Source organism: Ascidiella aspersa, chromosome 5 (genome assembly GCF_963924565.1).
Source record: "Ascidiella aspersa chromosome 5, kaAscAspe10.2, whole genome shotgun sequence".
Lineage (NCBI taxonomy): Eukaryota > Metazoa > Chordata > Ascidiacea > Phlebobranchia > Ascidiidae > Ascidiella > Ascidiella aspersa.
Window position 1 is genome coordinate 26,193,004 of NC_139451.1, and position 19,062 is coordinate 26,212,065.

A 19,062-nucleotide genomic window follows, 5' to 3' on the forward strand; every position below is an offset into this window, starting at 1 on the left:
ATATAACTCCGGCCCAGAAAAGTTGCTGAATCCACACTTAGTCGGTATGGAGAGCTTTAATATTGATTTCACGCGAGGTAACTAACAAAAGACGGCTTTCAACTAATAACGAATACATTTACGGGGCCGGGGGTCGGCGGCCTTAAGTGTTATTAGCTCTTTAGCGGGAGAGGCGAAACGAAAAAGAGAGAAAGGATTGGGTGATTAAATTGAGGCGCCGCGTCCCAGCCAGTCTCTATATATATACGGCAAGGGAAGGCTGAAATAGCCACCATTTCCGAATTGCGACAGGTTCTTTGCCGCAAAGTATGCCGGGGTTGGCGGTCGGCGATCAATAGCGCCAGAAACCAATTGATTTCGTGAGTGGCGGAAAATTTATTTTTCAAGGAAAATAGATTTTTTTTTATTTTTTCGGGACGGCCAACGTCGTTACCTACTAAGTGCTGTGCAGGAATGCGCACGACGGAAATATTTTTCCTTATTTTTCGTTACCACGTTATACCTGAATGTGCTCAGCGATGTTTCTGTTTCTTTAAAGCGAAAAGTAAGGTTTGGAAAATTGTGTGTCAGTCGTTTTAAATGGTATGCCGTCAGAAAAACAACAAGGTTCAATTTGTGTGCAAAAATATAGCACATTCTTGCCTGTGAAGATAACCTGTATTTGTATGTCATAGCATTATAGGTTTTATCAATTCAAACGAGGTACAGAAAGTTAAATTTTATCCAAAATGGCAAGTTACACCGAAACAGAAAAGGCTCTTATCCTCCTTGCCAAAATCTTTTACAAGTAAGTAAAAAATTAGGATTTTTATAGCTGTTATTAAACTAGCATTTAATTTCGTTTAATATTTATAAATATACCAGTACGTCGTACCCGGCTTGCTAAAACAAATAGTCGAATCTTGCCGTTTTTACTTGCTTTTTCCAAAACTGCTCGGTTAATGGTTACTTAGGCAGTTCTTATGCGGTCAATATGATCACATTGTTTCTCGTTTTAATGATACTTAAGTGATCCTGCTATATAAACCAATAACCACGAGATTTATTTTTAATTTAAAAAAAACGTTTGTCAAATGTATGTTTCCAACAAATTTAAAACAAACATATTAAAACCCTTAATAGGTCGAATACTCATATACCTGTATAGCATTTTTTTTGAGAAAATCTGGTAAACATTGTGTTTATATTTACCGAACCTAGGAAATAACAATGCAGAATATGCGCATTCCGTTCTTATAATCTTCGGTTTGCAGACATATCTTATCATTTGTTTCCTAGAACAAATTTAAGCGTATTAAATACGGTTATATGGTTTTATTTTCGAACGACCATTTCATTAAATTCGCTATAGGCCCGTTGCTTTGTCATTACTAGGGTCAACCGAGACAAGGTTAACGTCTGTAAAAAAATAATACTTCTCAGAAAGAACGTAAAAATTCCTATTGCGGCGATAAAAAAAATAGAAAGCGTGACTTGTTTTGGGGTATTCAACAATAAAACGTTGCAACGCTTTCGGGTGTGTTTATTACTTTTAGTATTTTTAGGGCATTTTTGAGTTATTTTAGCTTTATTGTTTAGCAAGTTAACATATGTTTGCGAATCTTTGATTGGGCATTTTACAGCTATTTAGTTTATTATATCTTTAGTTTATTAGAAAAAAATATTTTGCATACAAAAAAAAAAATTAAAAAAAATTCTCCAAATAATGCTTTAGGGAAACGCTAAAAAAAGCAACATGAAAGGTTAGTGTTAGTCATATATAATAGCGTGTTAAAATATAAATCCATTTTACGGTTATTTTTATCTTGATCAAAAAGAACCGCCAATAAAAAACGCAGTTGTTTCCTTAAAAATAAACAGGAAAAGCGTTTTTCTGAATGACTATGATCTACAATTTTGTGATTCTGTTGTTACCGGACATTGCGTCATTTGTCATTTTTTAAACGTTACTGTTAATTGCCTATGGAAAATTATTTTCCGAAAAAAGCATTTTGTTAACAATAAAATTAAACTAGTAAATTACATTTCATTAATGTCTGAAGTCAAACATAACTAGACTGCAGACTTAATACAAACACTTGTATCGCACCTTAATCACGGTTGGGGTACCCAATATTAGTGCTATTCGCAACATGGTCCTTTTTCTGCCAAGATTCTTTCAAAAGGGCTAAAACATGCTATAAAATTTGTGTAGAGATAATGAAATTCGCAAGAAATAGAAATACCAAAAAAAATTGTTATAAAGACGTGATTGAAGTATAGGTAAAAATTTTAGTTTTGGGACATGGCCTCGTAACGAAAATTTTTTTTTACCGATTCTCTCCCTATACCGACAATAACTTACCGCCGTTTTGGATTACTTACATCGTTGGTCGGCTTAGATCCCGCCACTCTTTTTCGATATTGTCTGACATTATTAGCATTAAGCACAAGTAGGCTAATCTAAACCTTTCTATGCTAATAATACGGGGTGGTCACCCCCTTTAAATGAGATTGTTTGTACGAACAGGATGCAACAGTGCATTTGTCGTTTCTCGACCTGCTCCCCTCAGAGCGGCACAGTTGGTAGAGCGACGGTCCCAGTATTACCGGGAGTCGTGGGTTCAAACCTCACCGCAATCTAGTTGTTTTTCTAACCCGAACTTCCTTAAACTAATAATCGATAAAACCGCTTTCTTGAAATTTTCATGCCCCTTTTCTATGTGACCGTAGGCCAGTGGAACTAGTGCATAATAGGTAATATATTTTCTTGCTGTTTAAGTAAATCTTTAAATGGTTGCGAAATGATCATTCAATTGCAACTGACACTAGCCTGATCAAGTCTTCCGTAAGCTTCATATTTATTTTCTATGTTAAGGTATGCTGGCGCCAACAGTGATGGAAAGGACGATGAACTAGAACGCGACGAAATGAAGTCTCTCATAAGGAAAGAACTCAAAAACTTGCTAGCCCAGGTAATGGCGCCTGGTAGAAACTTCAAGTTGGCATTTAGCAAAATTAAGATGGAAAGCATAGGTTAAATTAAATCAGTGCGGTTCTAAATAATATTGGAAAACTTTTTGAAAATTAACAAATTCATAGCTTGACAATGCTTTTCGTATATGTAAAGCAAGAGGAATTTACGCTGTGCCTTTTGATGTGAAGTGACGTCATAAAATAATTAATCCTGAAAACACCCGGTTTTTCGAGCGAAAAATATGCCTTTATTTATTTAAATTGCTTTTTTTTCATTTAAGAGGATAATTGACGCTTTTTGTACATAAGATTTCCATATCTTTAGATAATACCTAGATAGATTAGGATAGAACTTACACTTTGTACAGTTTAAGAGTTCATGCCACACAACATGCCTTACTATGCACGGCGCCTTTGGACTTAAAAAAATTCCTAAAATGTTGAAAAATATACAATAAAAATTTAGTCCGCAAAGCGTCATTTTTGCGGCATTTGATAAGTTAAGTTGTCAAAAATTCTAGTTTAGAGGGGGGGAGCGCATAGGTCAAAAAAAAAGTATACAGGGTATCTAAAAAATACTGTGGCTCTAAAAAAAGAAACAGCATTTATAAATCAAGTGCAGATCAAAAAACATAAAAAATATTTTCAATTTTTGGACTTGTTTTTAGGATAGGTTTGACTTACATTTTAGTCCAATGATGCTAGGAGGGAAATGAGAACATATAATGTGGTACTGCAGTTCACTTGCATGTCTAATTATTTTAATCGAAATTCAAATCAAATTAAACTTCTTACAAATCTGGTATTTCCAAGTCAAGGTTTGCCTATTAACGCACCGCTTTAAACCCTTGGCAGAATTCAGAGGAGGACTTTGCCAAGATTTTCGCCGAATTCGACAAGGACGGAAGCGGGGCGGTCAACTTCCAGGAATTCATGGCCGAAATGGCCAGCATCAGCGGCCGGTTTCAAAACGACGTGAAAAAGGCGGCCCAGTGCGACCGCCAATAGGGGAACCGGGCAAACAACGGCGATGATATGATATGTGCGGCGGATATAGGCCTATACACCTTGAATTCACTATAGCCATTGCTTTCACTCGTAGAATTGCCTTTGGATAGCAAGGGCTCGCTCGGTGCACGAACGTACATGTATTTCGTTTTTTTCTGTTTCTTGGACTTAAATTCCTTGAATAAACGCGGGAACGCTGTTTGTTTTGTCAACGTGCGTTTCTACGAGTCAAGGGTTTCTTAAACTTTTTGTTTACCGTGGAACTGTGGGGCTGTGTGCACCACGGTAGGCAATTTTTTTTTTAAATGGACGTCATAAATTAGGGCTGCAGAATCGGACTCGGAATTGGGACTCAAGTAAAACCAAGTAAAACTAACCCAGTCCCGAGTCCGACATGCGCAGTACCAAATTTTTAAAGTAATATGGCCGCCAACTGGACATTGTAAAAGTGGAATAGCATACGGGGGAACATTTTTCAACTATGTATTGTGGGTGAATGAATTATATGACAACCCTATAAGTGGATTGCTGAATATCTACGTTACTTTGGTTACGTAAATTGGCGAAATACAGGCTGTAGCCCGGAGTCGGCTCGGGAGTCAGACTCGGGTTATTTTTAACCGACTCCGCAGCCCTGCCATAAAATGACGTCACAATACAAATAAACTTTATAAATTGGCTGATTTCGGTCCAAAAAATGTGAAAGTGAAATGGAGTCGGAATACAGTCAGTGCAAAACCGTTTTGTTTTTAGTTAAACTGTTTCCTTTGAAAAATTGATAACTTCTAAAATATACACTAATATTTCATTTTGGCTTTCATGGACCATAGTTTAGGAACTCTATAAGTGTTGCAATGACTTCAGTGAATGACTAACTTGAATTTAAACTGACGATTTTTGCAAATATGACTTAATTGACTCAAATTGTTTGAATTACGGCACTTAACTTGAAGCGATCTTACTTACGACTTAGGTAACTTATGACTTAGACTCGCTGTTCGTTAGAAATGACTTAACTTTGACTTGAGTTGCTTGCGAATGACTTTACACAGACTTTAATGATCTTAAAATAACTTGTTGGTTAAACTATAATTTACAAAGATTCCATTAGCACTGAAAAGAAACACACTCTTGGCGTGTGATGGTTAACTTTTTACCAAACTTTGCAAGTTGCAGCCCAAATAAACCAAGTTTTTTTTTACCATAAGCACTTATTTTTACCCTGTAGCAACATTTTGTCAAGTGGTACTATTTTACTGGAAATTACCTTTATTTCCACAACAAAGTCAAGGCGAAACAAACAAAACAATAACTGCTATCTATCCGAGAAAGAATCTAAAGCAGTGATTCTGAAACTTTTTCACTTTTTTCCTACATCTTAGTAGCCTAAGTAGGGCTTGCTACAGCTAATCTATCAGTTGATGTATTTCAAAGATACTGTGAGGATGTGAGGGCCCCTTTAAAACCTACTTACAGATTCCATGGGATGTGTGGAACCCTGTATGAGAACAACTGATCCAGAGCGACGTGCTGCTAATTGTAACCCAATTATAGAATTGCTTGTGTATTTTCAAATTTAATAAATGCCACTCTTTCAGTTTCTCAGTCGAAACACTTTTAACCATGCAGGTAAATTAAAAAACAGCCAATTTTGACTAACGAATCTCTGCTGTTGGCATTTTTGTGCGAAGCAAATTGCAAATTTTATACTAACTGTAATTTTTTTTTATATAATTCTGCACTTTAGATCGCTTTTTATTTCTTTACAAACGTTAGAAATGTAAAACTTTCACTTAGATTCCAATCTATTTTCTCAAATCTGAATTCTAGTTGACACCAGCCTACAGCTCGCCCGCTTAACTGTATCTTCTTATAGGACACATTTACCCTTACCGCTATAATGAGTATAAACAGACAAACACAATTCGGTGTGTTTCATAACATAATTGCACGATACAGCTAATGCCGCACACAACGATAAAGCAACTCGTTTAAACTTGAACGGGCACACACGACATACATCGGTAGGTGAATAAATAGTCAGATAGAAATATATATATTCTCGGTAATAATAAGCGTATACAATACATGTAAGGCAGTTGAAGATGCGGCTTGTTTAACCTTAAAAGTTTTAAGCAAACAGTTTAAAACTTTTTCGAGAAAAGTAATGCAAGTTACACTCAACTGTAATCTTCAACAAGCAAAACAATGTGAAATAAAAGGACGCTATATAGTAAAAGTTCATCGTGCAGTCGTGTTTAAAATTTAAGATGTCAGGTAAATGTGGTTTTAGAGTAATTTTACAACAAGGCCCCCCAAAAAGACTAATTACGTTCTTCTATTTTTTACGATAATTTTAAAGCTACAGGGAGCTAAAACAAAATCCAGGGGTGGTGGTTCTCAAACTTATTTGTCAGGCGGACGAGGAGCCCGCAGTCTTTTTTTAATAATAGAAGGTCCCAATAATCGCTAAAACTATAAAAATTCAAAAAAATGCGCTACAATGTATATCACGCTTCATACAAACTGTCAAATAATTATTATTAAACAAATAAAGACCCTCTTGGAACCTCTTTAATGCCCCGGGGGTGCGTGAACCCCTTGGAACCCCTCAAGGAGCCCCAGGGATGTGTGAACAACTTGAAAACCACTCAAGGACCCCAGTTTAAGAACCACTGTCCTAGAGATACTTCACCAAAATAAGCCAAACCTAATATCATTGCTTCAGTGCATAAAATCAACGTAACAGTGTGCGACGAAAATAATGAGGTACAATAAATACACACAAGGTCGAGTAAATGCAAAAATAAATAATTTCGCTCGAAAATTGTTGTCTCTTAGACCCGTATCATATAATAACAGCGCTTTAGTACGAAAAACCAAACAAATAGAATGAAACTCGTTTTTTCAAATTATTACTGTTACTGCAAATGATAATAAAAATATATTTGACTCTCTTTTGCTTTAGGTAAAAAACGAAAATAACTTGTCTTATAAAAGCAACAAACGTTATTTTTTACGTTCTTAAAATCCAGAATTACGAGTAAAAACGAAAAAAAAGATATAACTGCTCAAAAAGACGTTAAACGAATCGTTTAGAAAAGTTTGTCAAGATAAAACGAAATTGAATTTTGTGTCTTTCGGAGTTTTAAAATCAAGGGAAGATGCGAAGTTTTGTTTTAGCTTTAGCCTTGGACTACTTCTTTGCGACCTGAATTCCGGTGCAATTTTACAACAGATTTACAGCACTACACAAATACGCGCAGTGCATTTTACAAATGCTTCAACGTTTAGAAATTCAAACAGAACGCTTCACTTTTAAGTTATGCGTGGGAAAATAAAAATAAATCATGTGTGGGGTACGAAAGCAACAGCTGGATCAAGGCTAGTCACACAACACACTAAAATTGCAGACGAAGCGCCAAAAAAACCTTCAGCGTAAAAGTACTTTTGTTTTCGCTAAAAACTGCTTTAAACTTTTTTGACATTTATGCGATACGAGTTAATATACGAAGGGTATTACTTATTGCTGACTTTGATGACCTAACGGTCTTTGCTGCTCCCCGGGAACCTGCTTCCCAAACAAACAATAAACCTAAACCCACATGCTCGGGGTTATTTTTCATAAAAATGTAAATATTTTTTCAGACGTTTTTGTTGGCACTTTAACTATAAAATCATTGAATGTCCCAGCGGTATTGTCCAATGGTCGCAAGGGTTGTTGTTGGATACCCTTTGTAATTATGTTAATTGTACATGTGATTGCTGAACTGTGGCTTAAATCCACAACGACAAGGTTCAAATTAATGATATCAGATAAGAAAAAAAAACAAAAAACTGTCGTTTCATCTAATATTAATTCAACAGGGTCAAATACACAGAATACATGGGACTACAACGTATAAGTACTATTTTACTCCTGCTATCAGGCCATGATTTATTTTAGAGTAACATAATTGTTGAGTGACTTTTTTAGTTATTTTAGGCCAAAATACGTTTAAGGCGAAAAACTTACTTTGATTAGAAATGTTTTTTTAAATACCCAAATAATTGTGGTACCAGCAGGGATAACACTCAATCAAGTATCGCTTGAGTATCTATGCTGGAACCTAAAATCAGATCCAAACTAATGACATTAGAAATGAACAGTTGAAGCACAAACCAAAACCTTTTAATGGGTATATGCTTTAAAGTTTTACTCATAGACCTTGAAAATTCGTCTAAGGTCCCAATATTTTGTGCCAAAGAAATGGATCGCTTCGTACAAGCGAACAAACATGTTGCGCCTAGCACGGGTAAATAGCAAATCGGGCAGCAACAAACGACGTTCAATTTACGCATAAAACCAAAATCAGCGCGGCCTCGCCTCGAATCAAGTGACGTCACAATGCACCATGGCGGCTTTCTGCATCGGAATGACAAAAACAGTGATGTCATCCATGGAGCCGGGCCGCCCGTCGGCCATGCGCCAAAGGTGGCCCTCGGCCGGTTCGCCCCTGGCCGTTTCGGCCAGCTTCACGGCCGCCTGAGTGAACCTGGACAATAGGTAAAAACAAAGTAAAATTCGATTTTGAGGTGGGAATCGAACTAGCGAAACTGTGTAGGGTAAGCATCAAGTTTAGATGGATGATGCTGTTTTTAAGTTGAAATAATTTATTTTCTGTTTCCTTTTGTTTGATATGTCCAAGTCAACATTTGGAAAATCGAATTTGTCTTTAGTTATAGTGTTATTGTGCATATGTTCGTTGCCCGCAGGTTATTTAAAACAAAATTTGTATTGCATTTTCTCTTGGAATAGTGTTATTATTAGGTGCAAAATAGATACAAAACTGAATTGTTAATATTTCTCGGAACCACATTATCTGGATTGTGGAAATTTGGGAGTACAGAACTTTTACCGTACATATTTTAAATCCACGAAAAAGGGCGACTTCATTCTTCCAAATTTACGAAAACGCGCCCTGATCGTTTGATACACAATATAGCTATTTTACGAAAACTTGATTATTGTAATGTAACAAGCTATTCCCTACGCTGTGCTTCATTAGAATGACGGTCCTAATGGAATAGGCTTTAGGTATTTCTGCTATGTGTGCTCTGGATAAACAGCGCTGTCCAAAAGAGCTCCGAAATATTTTTGCTTTATCTTTACTAAATCAATGAATGTCTAAAAAATCAGCAATGTTGATTTAAATCACCTATAGCAATGTAGGGTAGGGCAGGGTATTTCAATCAAAGCCCTAACCATATTTGCCATTTAAATAACAAGAATAAAATGCGATGTAAGCCAAAACGACTGTGAATCGATTAAATATAATTTAAGTTTGTATTATAGTGTAATGAAGAATTCGGTAATTTCCAAATCAAATTCGGAAAAGCGTATTATGCACTAATTTAACTATAATCTAATTTTGGAAAGCTAAAGGAAATTTAGTTGACTATATTGAACCGGGGGAGGAGGGTCAAGCAATAAACTGGGCAGAGCATTTCAATGAAAGCCCTCCTTATATTTGCCATTCAGATTATTATAGGAATAAATTTCGATGTAAACTAAATTGAAGCAATTAAATATAATTCAAGTTTGTTTTGTATTTTAATTTAGGAATTTGGTAATTTCCAAATCAAATTGGAAAAGCCTATACGCACTAATTTAATCATAATCAAATTTTAGAAAGCCAAACCTAGCCTACCTAGTTGTCTAAGTATGAGCCAACCTAGTTGTCTAAGTATGAGCAGGGCGAGGGGGGTCAAGCAATAAACTGTCAAAACTTACCGTGACGGATCGTTTTTGTCGATATTTTGCAAGCAATCGGTGACAATTTGACTCGCCCGTTCGTTGCTCACCACATCCCATAAACCATCGGAGCCCATAATCAGCACGTCGTTATGGTGGTGCTGCTCGCTAGAGGTCAAGTTGTAAACCCGAACCTGTTTGACAGCGAAGGGATTAGGTTAAAAATGGGGGCAGGTGCACTTGGCGAGCTTTACTAATATCGATACCACGTTAACAATACGACAACAGGGGATAGGGGTGTCCGACATTATCGGATTAGAGACTATAAATGATGCCAAGTTGTAGTAGCGGTACCGGCATAATCACCTTGTATCTATACCTAAAGCAAATTACCTTGTATGTATACCTAATTCTAATCAGTGGTAACAACTACAGAAATTTGTTTTTGCCAAGTAAAACTAGTATTTTGCTTCGATTTGAAACTTTGATTTGATGTAGTTATGACTACGAATTACTTTCAATCCTCATTGTTCTCTTTAGTAATATACATTTTAACCCTTGTTACAGTCAACAAAGTAAATTTATTAAAAAATGATAAAAGGTTACAACTTGAGGTAATTATACTCTTTTCACACGAACTTTTTCACATAGCGTAATAACCTGCGCAATAACACTTGATGTTTTAATTTCATCTATTTTGCTTGTTTTATCATAGTAATTAGGTAACTCAGTAAAAACTCAGCAAGCATTAGGTATCATACAGAAGTTGTAAAGACTCTTATACTTATTCTTAATTAGTGGCCTACACACTGTTTTAAAATAGTACTTTTTCAGTAATGTCTTTGTTACCTCTGGAATCGAAGACATGAAGGGTTTGATAGGCACGTCCTCCAGCATGTTTAACGCAATCACAGTATAATCTCCCAATCCCCTTGTAACGCCTATGGTGCCCAACAAACGGGTCGCCTTTCCATTGCCTTGGATCATGGGCGCCTTCAGGTCAGCTTCGGTGATGGTCTTGTATGCCCTGAAGGCCGTAATAGTTGTTATACATTGGAATAGAAAGCAACACCGAGTGTGGCAGTAGGTGTTTACCGGTGGTTCGCAAGAATATTTCAGGTTTTATTCGGAGTTTAGGAAAATTACGCAGAGTAAAAAATACTATACAGGCTGCTGTAAGTTATACGACTTTTCTGTCCCCCAAATCAACCAATAAATCTATGGGGCTAGCGCCCTTTTAGATGCGTTTATTATTGTACTCTAAAATCCACATTGTCGTAGTAGAAACTTATAAAATGACGGAACTAAGAGGAAAATATAAATACAACCGTCAGCATATCCCACTAATCAAATTACCCTTGAAGAACACAGAAATACACAACAAGACCTATATAAATGAAGAATATCGAAGGGTGAATGACCTATTTTATTTAAAACCGACGACAAAATTAAAATACTCAGTATTATCCACGACAGAATGTAAAATCAAACATGGCGAAGTAAGACCTAAATTCATCGTAATAAGGCTTAAACTGACAAAATAACGCCCATAGAGAGACGGTATGGGGCGATTGAGGTGCACCTGACCTGTCTAGCATCGGCCGTTTCGGTATCGAAGCTTGGATGCCCTAGGCCTAGTTTAAACTGAACTTAAGCACGAAATCTTGGGAAGTAGTGCTACTAGTGTAAATACTTTTTAGTGCATACAGATCAAGTGAAGCCTAAAGAGTTTATGATAGATGATGGGAATTAAAAATACATACATAATTTATATGGTTTGATAAAGTAAAAGCATTACTTTGATGAAGATTTGAAAACGTGTTTTAGACAGGAAAATTGCAAAATTGCTACCTGAAAAGGGAGACACTTTAACATAATGTTCTGTCCGTCGCCAAAAACATACCTGTAAGTGACACACAGGCGTATAACAAGTCAACTGTAAAAACATGCATGACAACAAATAGCCGCGATGTAACCGTGTTGGTGCCAGGAAATGCCTCAACAGGAAATGCAAAATTTGACATTACTACAACAGAACAGGCAATACCTGTCTACGCCATATCAACAAGTTGATCAGTGGTTAGATATAGGAAAATCTATTGAAGACATAGGGCAGTAATTCTTAAAATGCAATGAAAGATTGTTAAGCGTGCCGTGAAACGATTTGTTATTTTTGAAAATAAGTTTTTGTAATACAAATAGGCATGCGTTAGGACATTTACATATAGCTCGTCGCGTGTAAAGGGCAATTGTAAAGTTTTAAATTGTTGTTCTGTTATAAGTGTGCCGCGAAAAATTTAGGATTTTATTGGTGTGCCGCAAGCTACAAAGTTTGACAACCACTGGTTGGTTTAAAAAATAAGGTAAAAGCTACAGGTGTCCATCAATTTTTGGGGGACAAGGCCTTTTGCCCAACTAGGCTTTATTCTGTTAACTACACATTAAAATATGCTATGTTGCGATTCCTATTGGAAACAGCTACCTACCATCGGTTATTGAATTAGGTGCAATTCATCAGAAAGTTAGTTGTGTATTTTTACACCAAAACGTTACAAATTCCAAACATTATACTTTAGACTTTCTTGTCTGAGTCAAAATCAGTCACTATAGGTTCTAGTTTATACAAGAGAAATATATTTCGCCAATCACGGCATCATCAGTCTCTTAATTCGAATGAATGTCGTCATTAACGTGCTTTAGGGCGAGGAGATATCTTCTTTTTTACATATTCAGTTTGCAAATTCCAAACATTTTCTGGCTCTTACTAAGAAATTTGTATAGTGAAATATGATTCCAAAGCCAACAGCGGATGAGGTAATTGAAAAGCCCGACCGAATTCAATTAACTACAAGCAACTGATATTTGACTGTTTTGTAGCATTAGAGCATTTCGTTGAAAACAGCCGGAAAAGGAATGAACTTAGAAACACTGCGTAGTATCACAAGATGACGTGTAAATCACCAGGCTCGTGCACTTGGTAATGCAATATGATTCCGACCAAGTAAGGACACCTTCTAATAAGCATAACACATGCCTCAATTTAAATCTCAGTTTAATTAGGCTGTACATATCACACAATAAGACCTAAAAGCGACAATATCGAAAGCGGAGTCAATTATAATACCATGGTTTTGAAGCAAGGATGTAATAAAATTAAATGAGCAATAAAACCTGCGATAGAGCCTCAATACGTCCTAACCATGCGATTCCTAAACGCATAGAAATAAGCCCTAAACCCATAAACATGGATAGGTGCTAAATCGCCTAAATGAGATTTAAAACCGCAAAAAGTAGGGTTTAAGACGGTTGTTCTCAGCTTATTGACATCGCCGTATGGGGGCACCGGACTGTTTGCCACTGTTTGGCGTTATGGGTGAGGTTAGAACCTAGAAGTTATGGTAAGAATTGAGTTTTTGTGGAATTGGTGATAAAGTTAGGGATGGGGTATGGGCTATGTAAGAGGTTCTTTAAATCTTATTCTGGCGGTTTAAGACGTGCAGGTGTTATTCAAAACATGGTTGTATTCCAATTTCAGTGCTATGGCTTGGGTACGTTAAATCATCACACACGTGTTCTTATGGCTTTGGGTACGTTAAATCATCACACACGTGTTCTATAATATTATTATACCGGAATGTCACAAATACAAACACAGCCATCAGCCGGTTATCAAATCACATGCTTTACTAATCAGTTCACACTTTAAGCATGATTCACAGAACACTGTTACAATGCCGAAGCTTAAACCTAAGTCCAACAAAAAACACAAAGCATAAGAAAGTTAGCTTAAACATGTTACATATTTACCAGCCGGTCATGTGGTAGTCCCTATACAAAACTTGTTTGCCGACATCGTTGGGAATAATCCGCTTCACAAACTCGAGTCTCGTAAAGAAGGTGCTCAGTAGTGATGGTTGGATGTAGGCCTTCAGAGGAAGGTCGGACAATTAAAAATTTATACTCTACACAACACAAATATATGTCGTAGTAAGAATATCAAAGCCCATACAGAAGTAGGTATCATTTTGGACGTTACGAATAACTCTTTATTCATTTTCAACATCCTTATTCATTTTTCAACACGATGTTGAAAATGAATAAAGAGTTATTCGAAACGTCCAAAATGATACCTACTTCTGTATGGGCTTTGATATTCTTATTACGTCTTACTACAACCTCCAACCATTATGCTCCAAAATTGTAATATTGCATTTCAGCCATGATTTGCTATTTAAGTTTATTAGTTTAGAGCAGGGGTTCATAAACTGGGGTCCATGGACCCCTTGGGGGTCCGTGAACTAGTTTTAGGGGGTCCATGAAGATCTAATTGAAATATTAGTGTATAGGTATATTTAAGAAGTAATCAGATCGTTAAATAAAACAATTTAATCAAAAATAAAGCGGTTTTGCACTGTATGTATTTAGACTCCATTTCACTTTCGCATTTTTGGACCAGAATCAGCAAATTTATGAAGTATATTTGGAAGTTTCGAATAACTTTTTATTCATTTATAACATCATTTTTATTTGATGTTTTCATTTTGATTTTGAAAATGAATAAAGAGTTACTCGAAAAGTTTTAAATTACACCTACTGCTATATGGGCTTTGATATTCTTATTACGTCTTACGACAACCTCCAGCCATTGTTCTCCAAACAAAATATTTAACAATATTTAAGTCTTAAGTAAAAACTTGATCATTATAAACACCAACGATTGAATCTTAATGATTTGATAGTGTCATACGAAAGACAACAGTAAGTAACTTAAAATCATAGCCTTTGTATAAAACTCGTTCGTTGGGGAAATAGCTTTGTAAAACAATAAGTAACGGTGGATTACATTTTTGATGTAGTGATAAACTAACGGATTACCATTTTACTTTAAGCCGAAGGCATTTTAAATGAGATTTGATCATAGAATTCGATACAGTTTACTAATGGTTGCAAGAGCTACACTTAATTTTCGCTGTGCAGTTATGTCGTCATAAACTACTTGAAGTCATATTGCCAGGTTTTGCTGCCTTGAAAAAGCAATAAAAATCGATAGCCTAGGTTTGTACGGTTTCGTTGGAAAATTTGCAAAGTAAATAACACTTTACTTTTAAGCATTTTAAATGGGATTTTCACAGAATACGCTACAGTTCACTAATGGATTCTGGAGCTAAACTTCAAATTTATGTGGTAATAGACCACTTGAAGTCGTATTACCAGGTATTAGAGCCTTCAAAAATAGTAAAAATCGACAGCCTAGGTATTGTATTAAACTTCTTTCTTGGGAAATTTGCAAAAGTCTTTGGTATAGGATTTTATAGAAGAAAACGCCACAGTTCACTGATGGTTGCAAGAGCTACACTTTCGCTGTAGTTGTTTGGCCATAGACCACTTGAAGTCATATTACCAGGTATTGATGCCTTGAAAAAAACAATAAAAATCGACAGTCGCGGTAATGCATAAAAGCGTTTCGTTTGGAAATTTGCAAAGGAAAAAAGCCTTTACTTTAAGCATTTTAAATGAACGATTGTTGCCAAGAGTTACACTTTGGCTGTAGTTATGTGATGATATACCACTTGAAGTCATTTTACCAGGAAGTCTTAAAATTACAATAAAAATTGACAGCCTAGATTTTGTTTCGTTGGGAAATTGGCAATGAACATAACACTTTACTTTTAAGCATTTTAAATAAATGATTGTTGCAAAGAGCTACACTTTCGCTGTAGTTATATGGCCACCAATTGAAGTCACATTACCAGGTACTGCAGTCTTCTCCGTTCAGTTTGCGGCGTGAAATCCTGCGACATGGCAGTCGTGGAAAGGGTAGACGTTTTCTGGCAGTCTTGCTTCTCCGTCTGTGGAACAGTTCGACACAGAACGGCCCGGCAGTCGCCCGCGCTGGCCACGTACATTTTGCCAACGACAAATACGACGATAAGAACTGTACAACCACCCTTGAAACCCCAGTTCTTACTGTCCACTGCCAGGTGCTTGTCCTTAAAACAACATAAAACAAAACTATTGAGTAGTGGTTAACCTTTTTAGCTTACTGACTGCAAAATTTCGAAACAAATTTTGCGGATCGGATGACTTCAAAAATCAAAATCAACTCAAAATGTAATTACGACAAAAGTATGCAACTAAAAGTCTTCTTCGCTTTCACATACAACTGGTCTTAAAATTAAAGACTTGAACGAGGTGTAGCCTAGTTTTAAACACTTGCAGCATTGTAACGTACGATGAAGTCCAAAGTAAACCATTAACTCTATGTTACGTCACAATGCTGCAAATTACGGAACTGGCGAAGTTCTAAATTTGATAGACAAGCTTTTAACATCTTGCAATTTGCAATTGAAAAAATATATATATATATTTATAATTGAGAGGAATGCCACTGACACTTTTTAGTACCATTCCTCTTGAGAAGAAGGGTTCCAAATATATAATTTTTTAGAAAGCAACACATATAAATTAGAATCAAATGGGGAACGGAATAACACAAAATTTATGAAATAATCCGTATTTAATGGTGTTTAAACTTTGGCGAGCCTAAGGCTAAAGTTTTTGGTTTTGTTTTTCTAAAACCTTTGGGACCTCAGGTACTCGTTTGCTCATTAAAAAGATACCTGTAGATCGACTTTTAATAACAAGAGCCATCCACAATTTACACCATTGTAAGGCGAAAAATGGAATTAAACTGTACAATGTAGCCCACTAAAAGTTTAATTGCAAAGCACATTTTAAAACACGTGTTTTGACATTCTTACAATTTCAACGACGACCTCCTGAATAATTCCGGTCACTAGGGATTCAACAGGTAACTTTGTGGCTTGAAATTCCCCCTGCGGTACGTGCGGCTCTAGAACAACACTTTAAAATAACTTGATTGGCCGAAAAAGGAGGCAAAAGTGTTTTTCTTTCTTGCATTGATTTGAAGCCCTACACACTCAGATTTTAGGTACAATTTAAACTGTAAATACATTTAACATTAAATACCAATCAAGTTGTGTAAATTACGCTTGGGCGTACTTTGGAATATAATTAAACAAACAATACATATATATATTTCACCATTTGTAGATGAAAACATGAAAAAATACATAAATTGCGAATAAAAATTCATCATAACTACCAAAATGCAACAGTAAAAAAAAATTAGGACGATCATCATGAATGTAATATTTATACCTGACAAGTATGGAGGAATGTCCGACTTCTTGTTTGTAAGTAGGTGAAGCACCCTTTTAAAACGTTCTGTCAACAGTTGGTGAACCATATTAGCTGCATACAATGCTGCTCCAGGGCCAGCATGACCGTCAAAAATGGCAAAGTAGTCAAAGCGTAAGTTTTTGCCTTCTTCGTCTTTTTCAGAAATACCTTCTTGTTTCTAGAAAGGAGAGGATTGATTAATAAGTAGTTTTTCGTCGCCACCAAGTTTCTTGTATTGTCTGAACCAGCTGAACACCTGGTATCTATGGAGAAGTTTAAAGGGGCCCACGTATCAAAAGTTTTTATGGAAAACAAAAAAAATAATGGGTAGATGGAATAAAGCAAAGCAATTGTCTGATGAAATAAATGATATGATCGTACGAAAGCTACATTACACAGTTTACAACTAATGATGATACGCCTATAACATTTAGGTTCACCTTCTTTATTTCTGATACCCCATTTTCATGTGGTTCTTTAGAAGTAGTAATATTTTCATCAGAACAGTCTACACCCAAATCTTTTATTGCTTCATCCGTACCAACTATTGAAGTACTTTCTTTGTCTATCAAAAGTTGTGTACTTTTATCTGAAGAGTTCTCAGATTTTTGTTGGTCATTACTTACATCCTGACAAACACCATCTGCAAAAGTTTTATATAATTCTAAATTAAGCTAAGCAAAAGAATTAAATACAGGCTAATTCATAAGGGTTAATAAAGTTATATATATACATTATATAAAATTTTGTATATATTTGTGGATAATGTTATCTTACAAATTTAATTTAATACCATATTTTAATCACTCAGAAAAAATTCATACAACTACTCTACTATTAGTCTATTACCAATTGAATTTTCACTGGATGTTAGTGTAATGGTAAGTGCCATGGAGCAATCCTCATTTAAGCTGGATTTTCCTGCATTGATAATCCTAAAAACAATCATAATAGGTAATACCACGATTCAAATGACAAAAAATGATATTTAACAGCAATTATAGTCTTAGGGATCATTAACACTGATATGGTATTATTGAATAAAAAGTAATTCGTAAAATCTGTCATAAATAATTGTCAAGACTTTTCTTACTCGCAATATCCTGATGCAAATGGCAGGCAAGAAACACACTTTGGTGATATGGGTTTTCTGTTCCTAGATGTATTTGTGGCTATATCTTCATCACTTAGAGTCAAAAACAGGGGGCGTGTGTACTCAATTTTCGATGTTAATCTGCCATATTGGCCGCCATTATGATTTGAACCGACAGACTTTCCCTGAGAATAAAACAATGTTTATTCCTGGTTAAAAACTCGCCAGGTGACTTTGTTACAATATTTTTTTTCTTGTAAAACCTTACTTAAACAACCAAACTAGCAACGGCATAAATTCACATATTAATTGAATATCAGATTGTATTAAACTATGTTATTCATGGGATAGGTGAACATAGTCTGTATATTTGATTACATATGGGTTAGCTGATACTTAGTCATAAAAGGTGTGGGTAAATTTATGTAATTTCGGGATTTAGTTTTATATAGGCTGATAAATAGTATCCTTTTTACATTTATTTGTTAAAGATACATAACAAATTAAGGTTACAAATAAAAATAACTAATATTTGTAGATTTACTGTAAAAATGCAAAAGTTAATCTAGCATACTTTAATTTACCTGTGTTAGGTTTTGATTTCTCACTAACAAGTCATTAAATGCATTCTTAACACGACTAATCATGTTGCCCTTGCAGTAAGAAAGTCAGAATATTTTCACATCCAAATTACACTAGGTTTCACCCATTTTTACCTACAGAAACAAATAAAAAGCACGTGAGACCGAGGTCATTCGGGGCAAAGGATTAACTAAGTTATGTGAAATATTTCCAATAAGAAGCTTACCAGGCCCAAATTCGCATTAATGCTTGAGTGATTCTCAATGTATACATTGCGCAACAGCACGTATCATAATTAAAACATATTTTTTACTTGTTACGTAAAAAAAAAACGATGTAACTTTATTTGAAAAATAAATTTTGAGGCTCTATATCGTGCTTGTTTGCAAATCATTTAAAATAATTATTGTGAAATAAAAATAAAAACTGTTTAGTTATGCGCGAATGACCCTGAATCAAAACAAACGGCGGGAATACCTGAAAATGA

The 19,062-nt window shown here is 35.5% G+C and overlaps 2 protein-coding genes across 2 annotated transcripts; one reads left to right on the forward strand and one right to left on the reverse strand.

The window, feature by feature from the left end:
* The first annotated feature begins 653 nt into the window (after positions 1-653).
* LOC146145656 (protein S100-G-like) lies at positions 654-4,162 on the forward strand. The gene is made up of 3 exons (XM_083390328.1): positions 654-787; positions 2,858-2,954; positions 3,811-4,162. Exons 1-3 carry the CDS (start codon positions 729-731, stop codon positions 3,961-3,963), a joined length of 309 nt encoding a protein of 102 aa, XP_083246454.1. The 5' UTR covers positions 654-728; the 3' UTR covers positions 3,964-4,162.
* Positions 4,163-5,918: 1,756 nt separating this feature from the next.
* On the reverse strand, positions 5,919-18,709 carry LOC146145657 (protein phosphatase 1H-like). Its single transcript, XM_083389817.1, has 11 exons — positions 18,578-18,709; positions 17,994-18,178; positions 17,750-17,835; positions 17,341-17,543; positions 16,880-17,078; positions 16,459-16,550; positions 15,448-15,687; positions 13,505-13,623; positions 10,547-10,724; positions 9,737-9,891; positions 5,919-8,498 (listed from the first exon to the last, which is right to left on the reverse strand). Exons 1-11 carry the CDS (start codon positions 18,638-18,640, stop codon positions 8,336-8,338), a joined length of 1,683 nt encoding a protein of 560 aa, XP_083245943.1. The 5' UTR covers positions 18,641-18,709; the 3' UTR covers positions 5,919-8,335.
* Between the last annotated feature and the right edge of the window lie 353 nt (positions 18,710-19,062).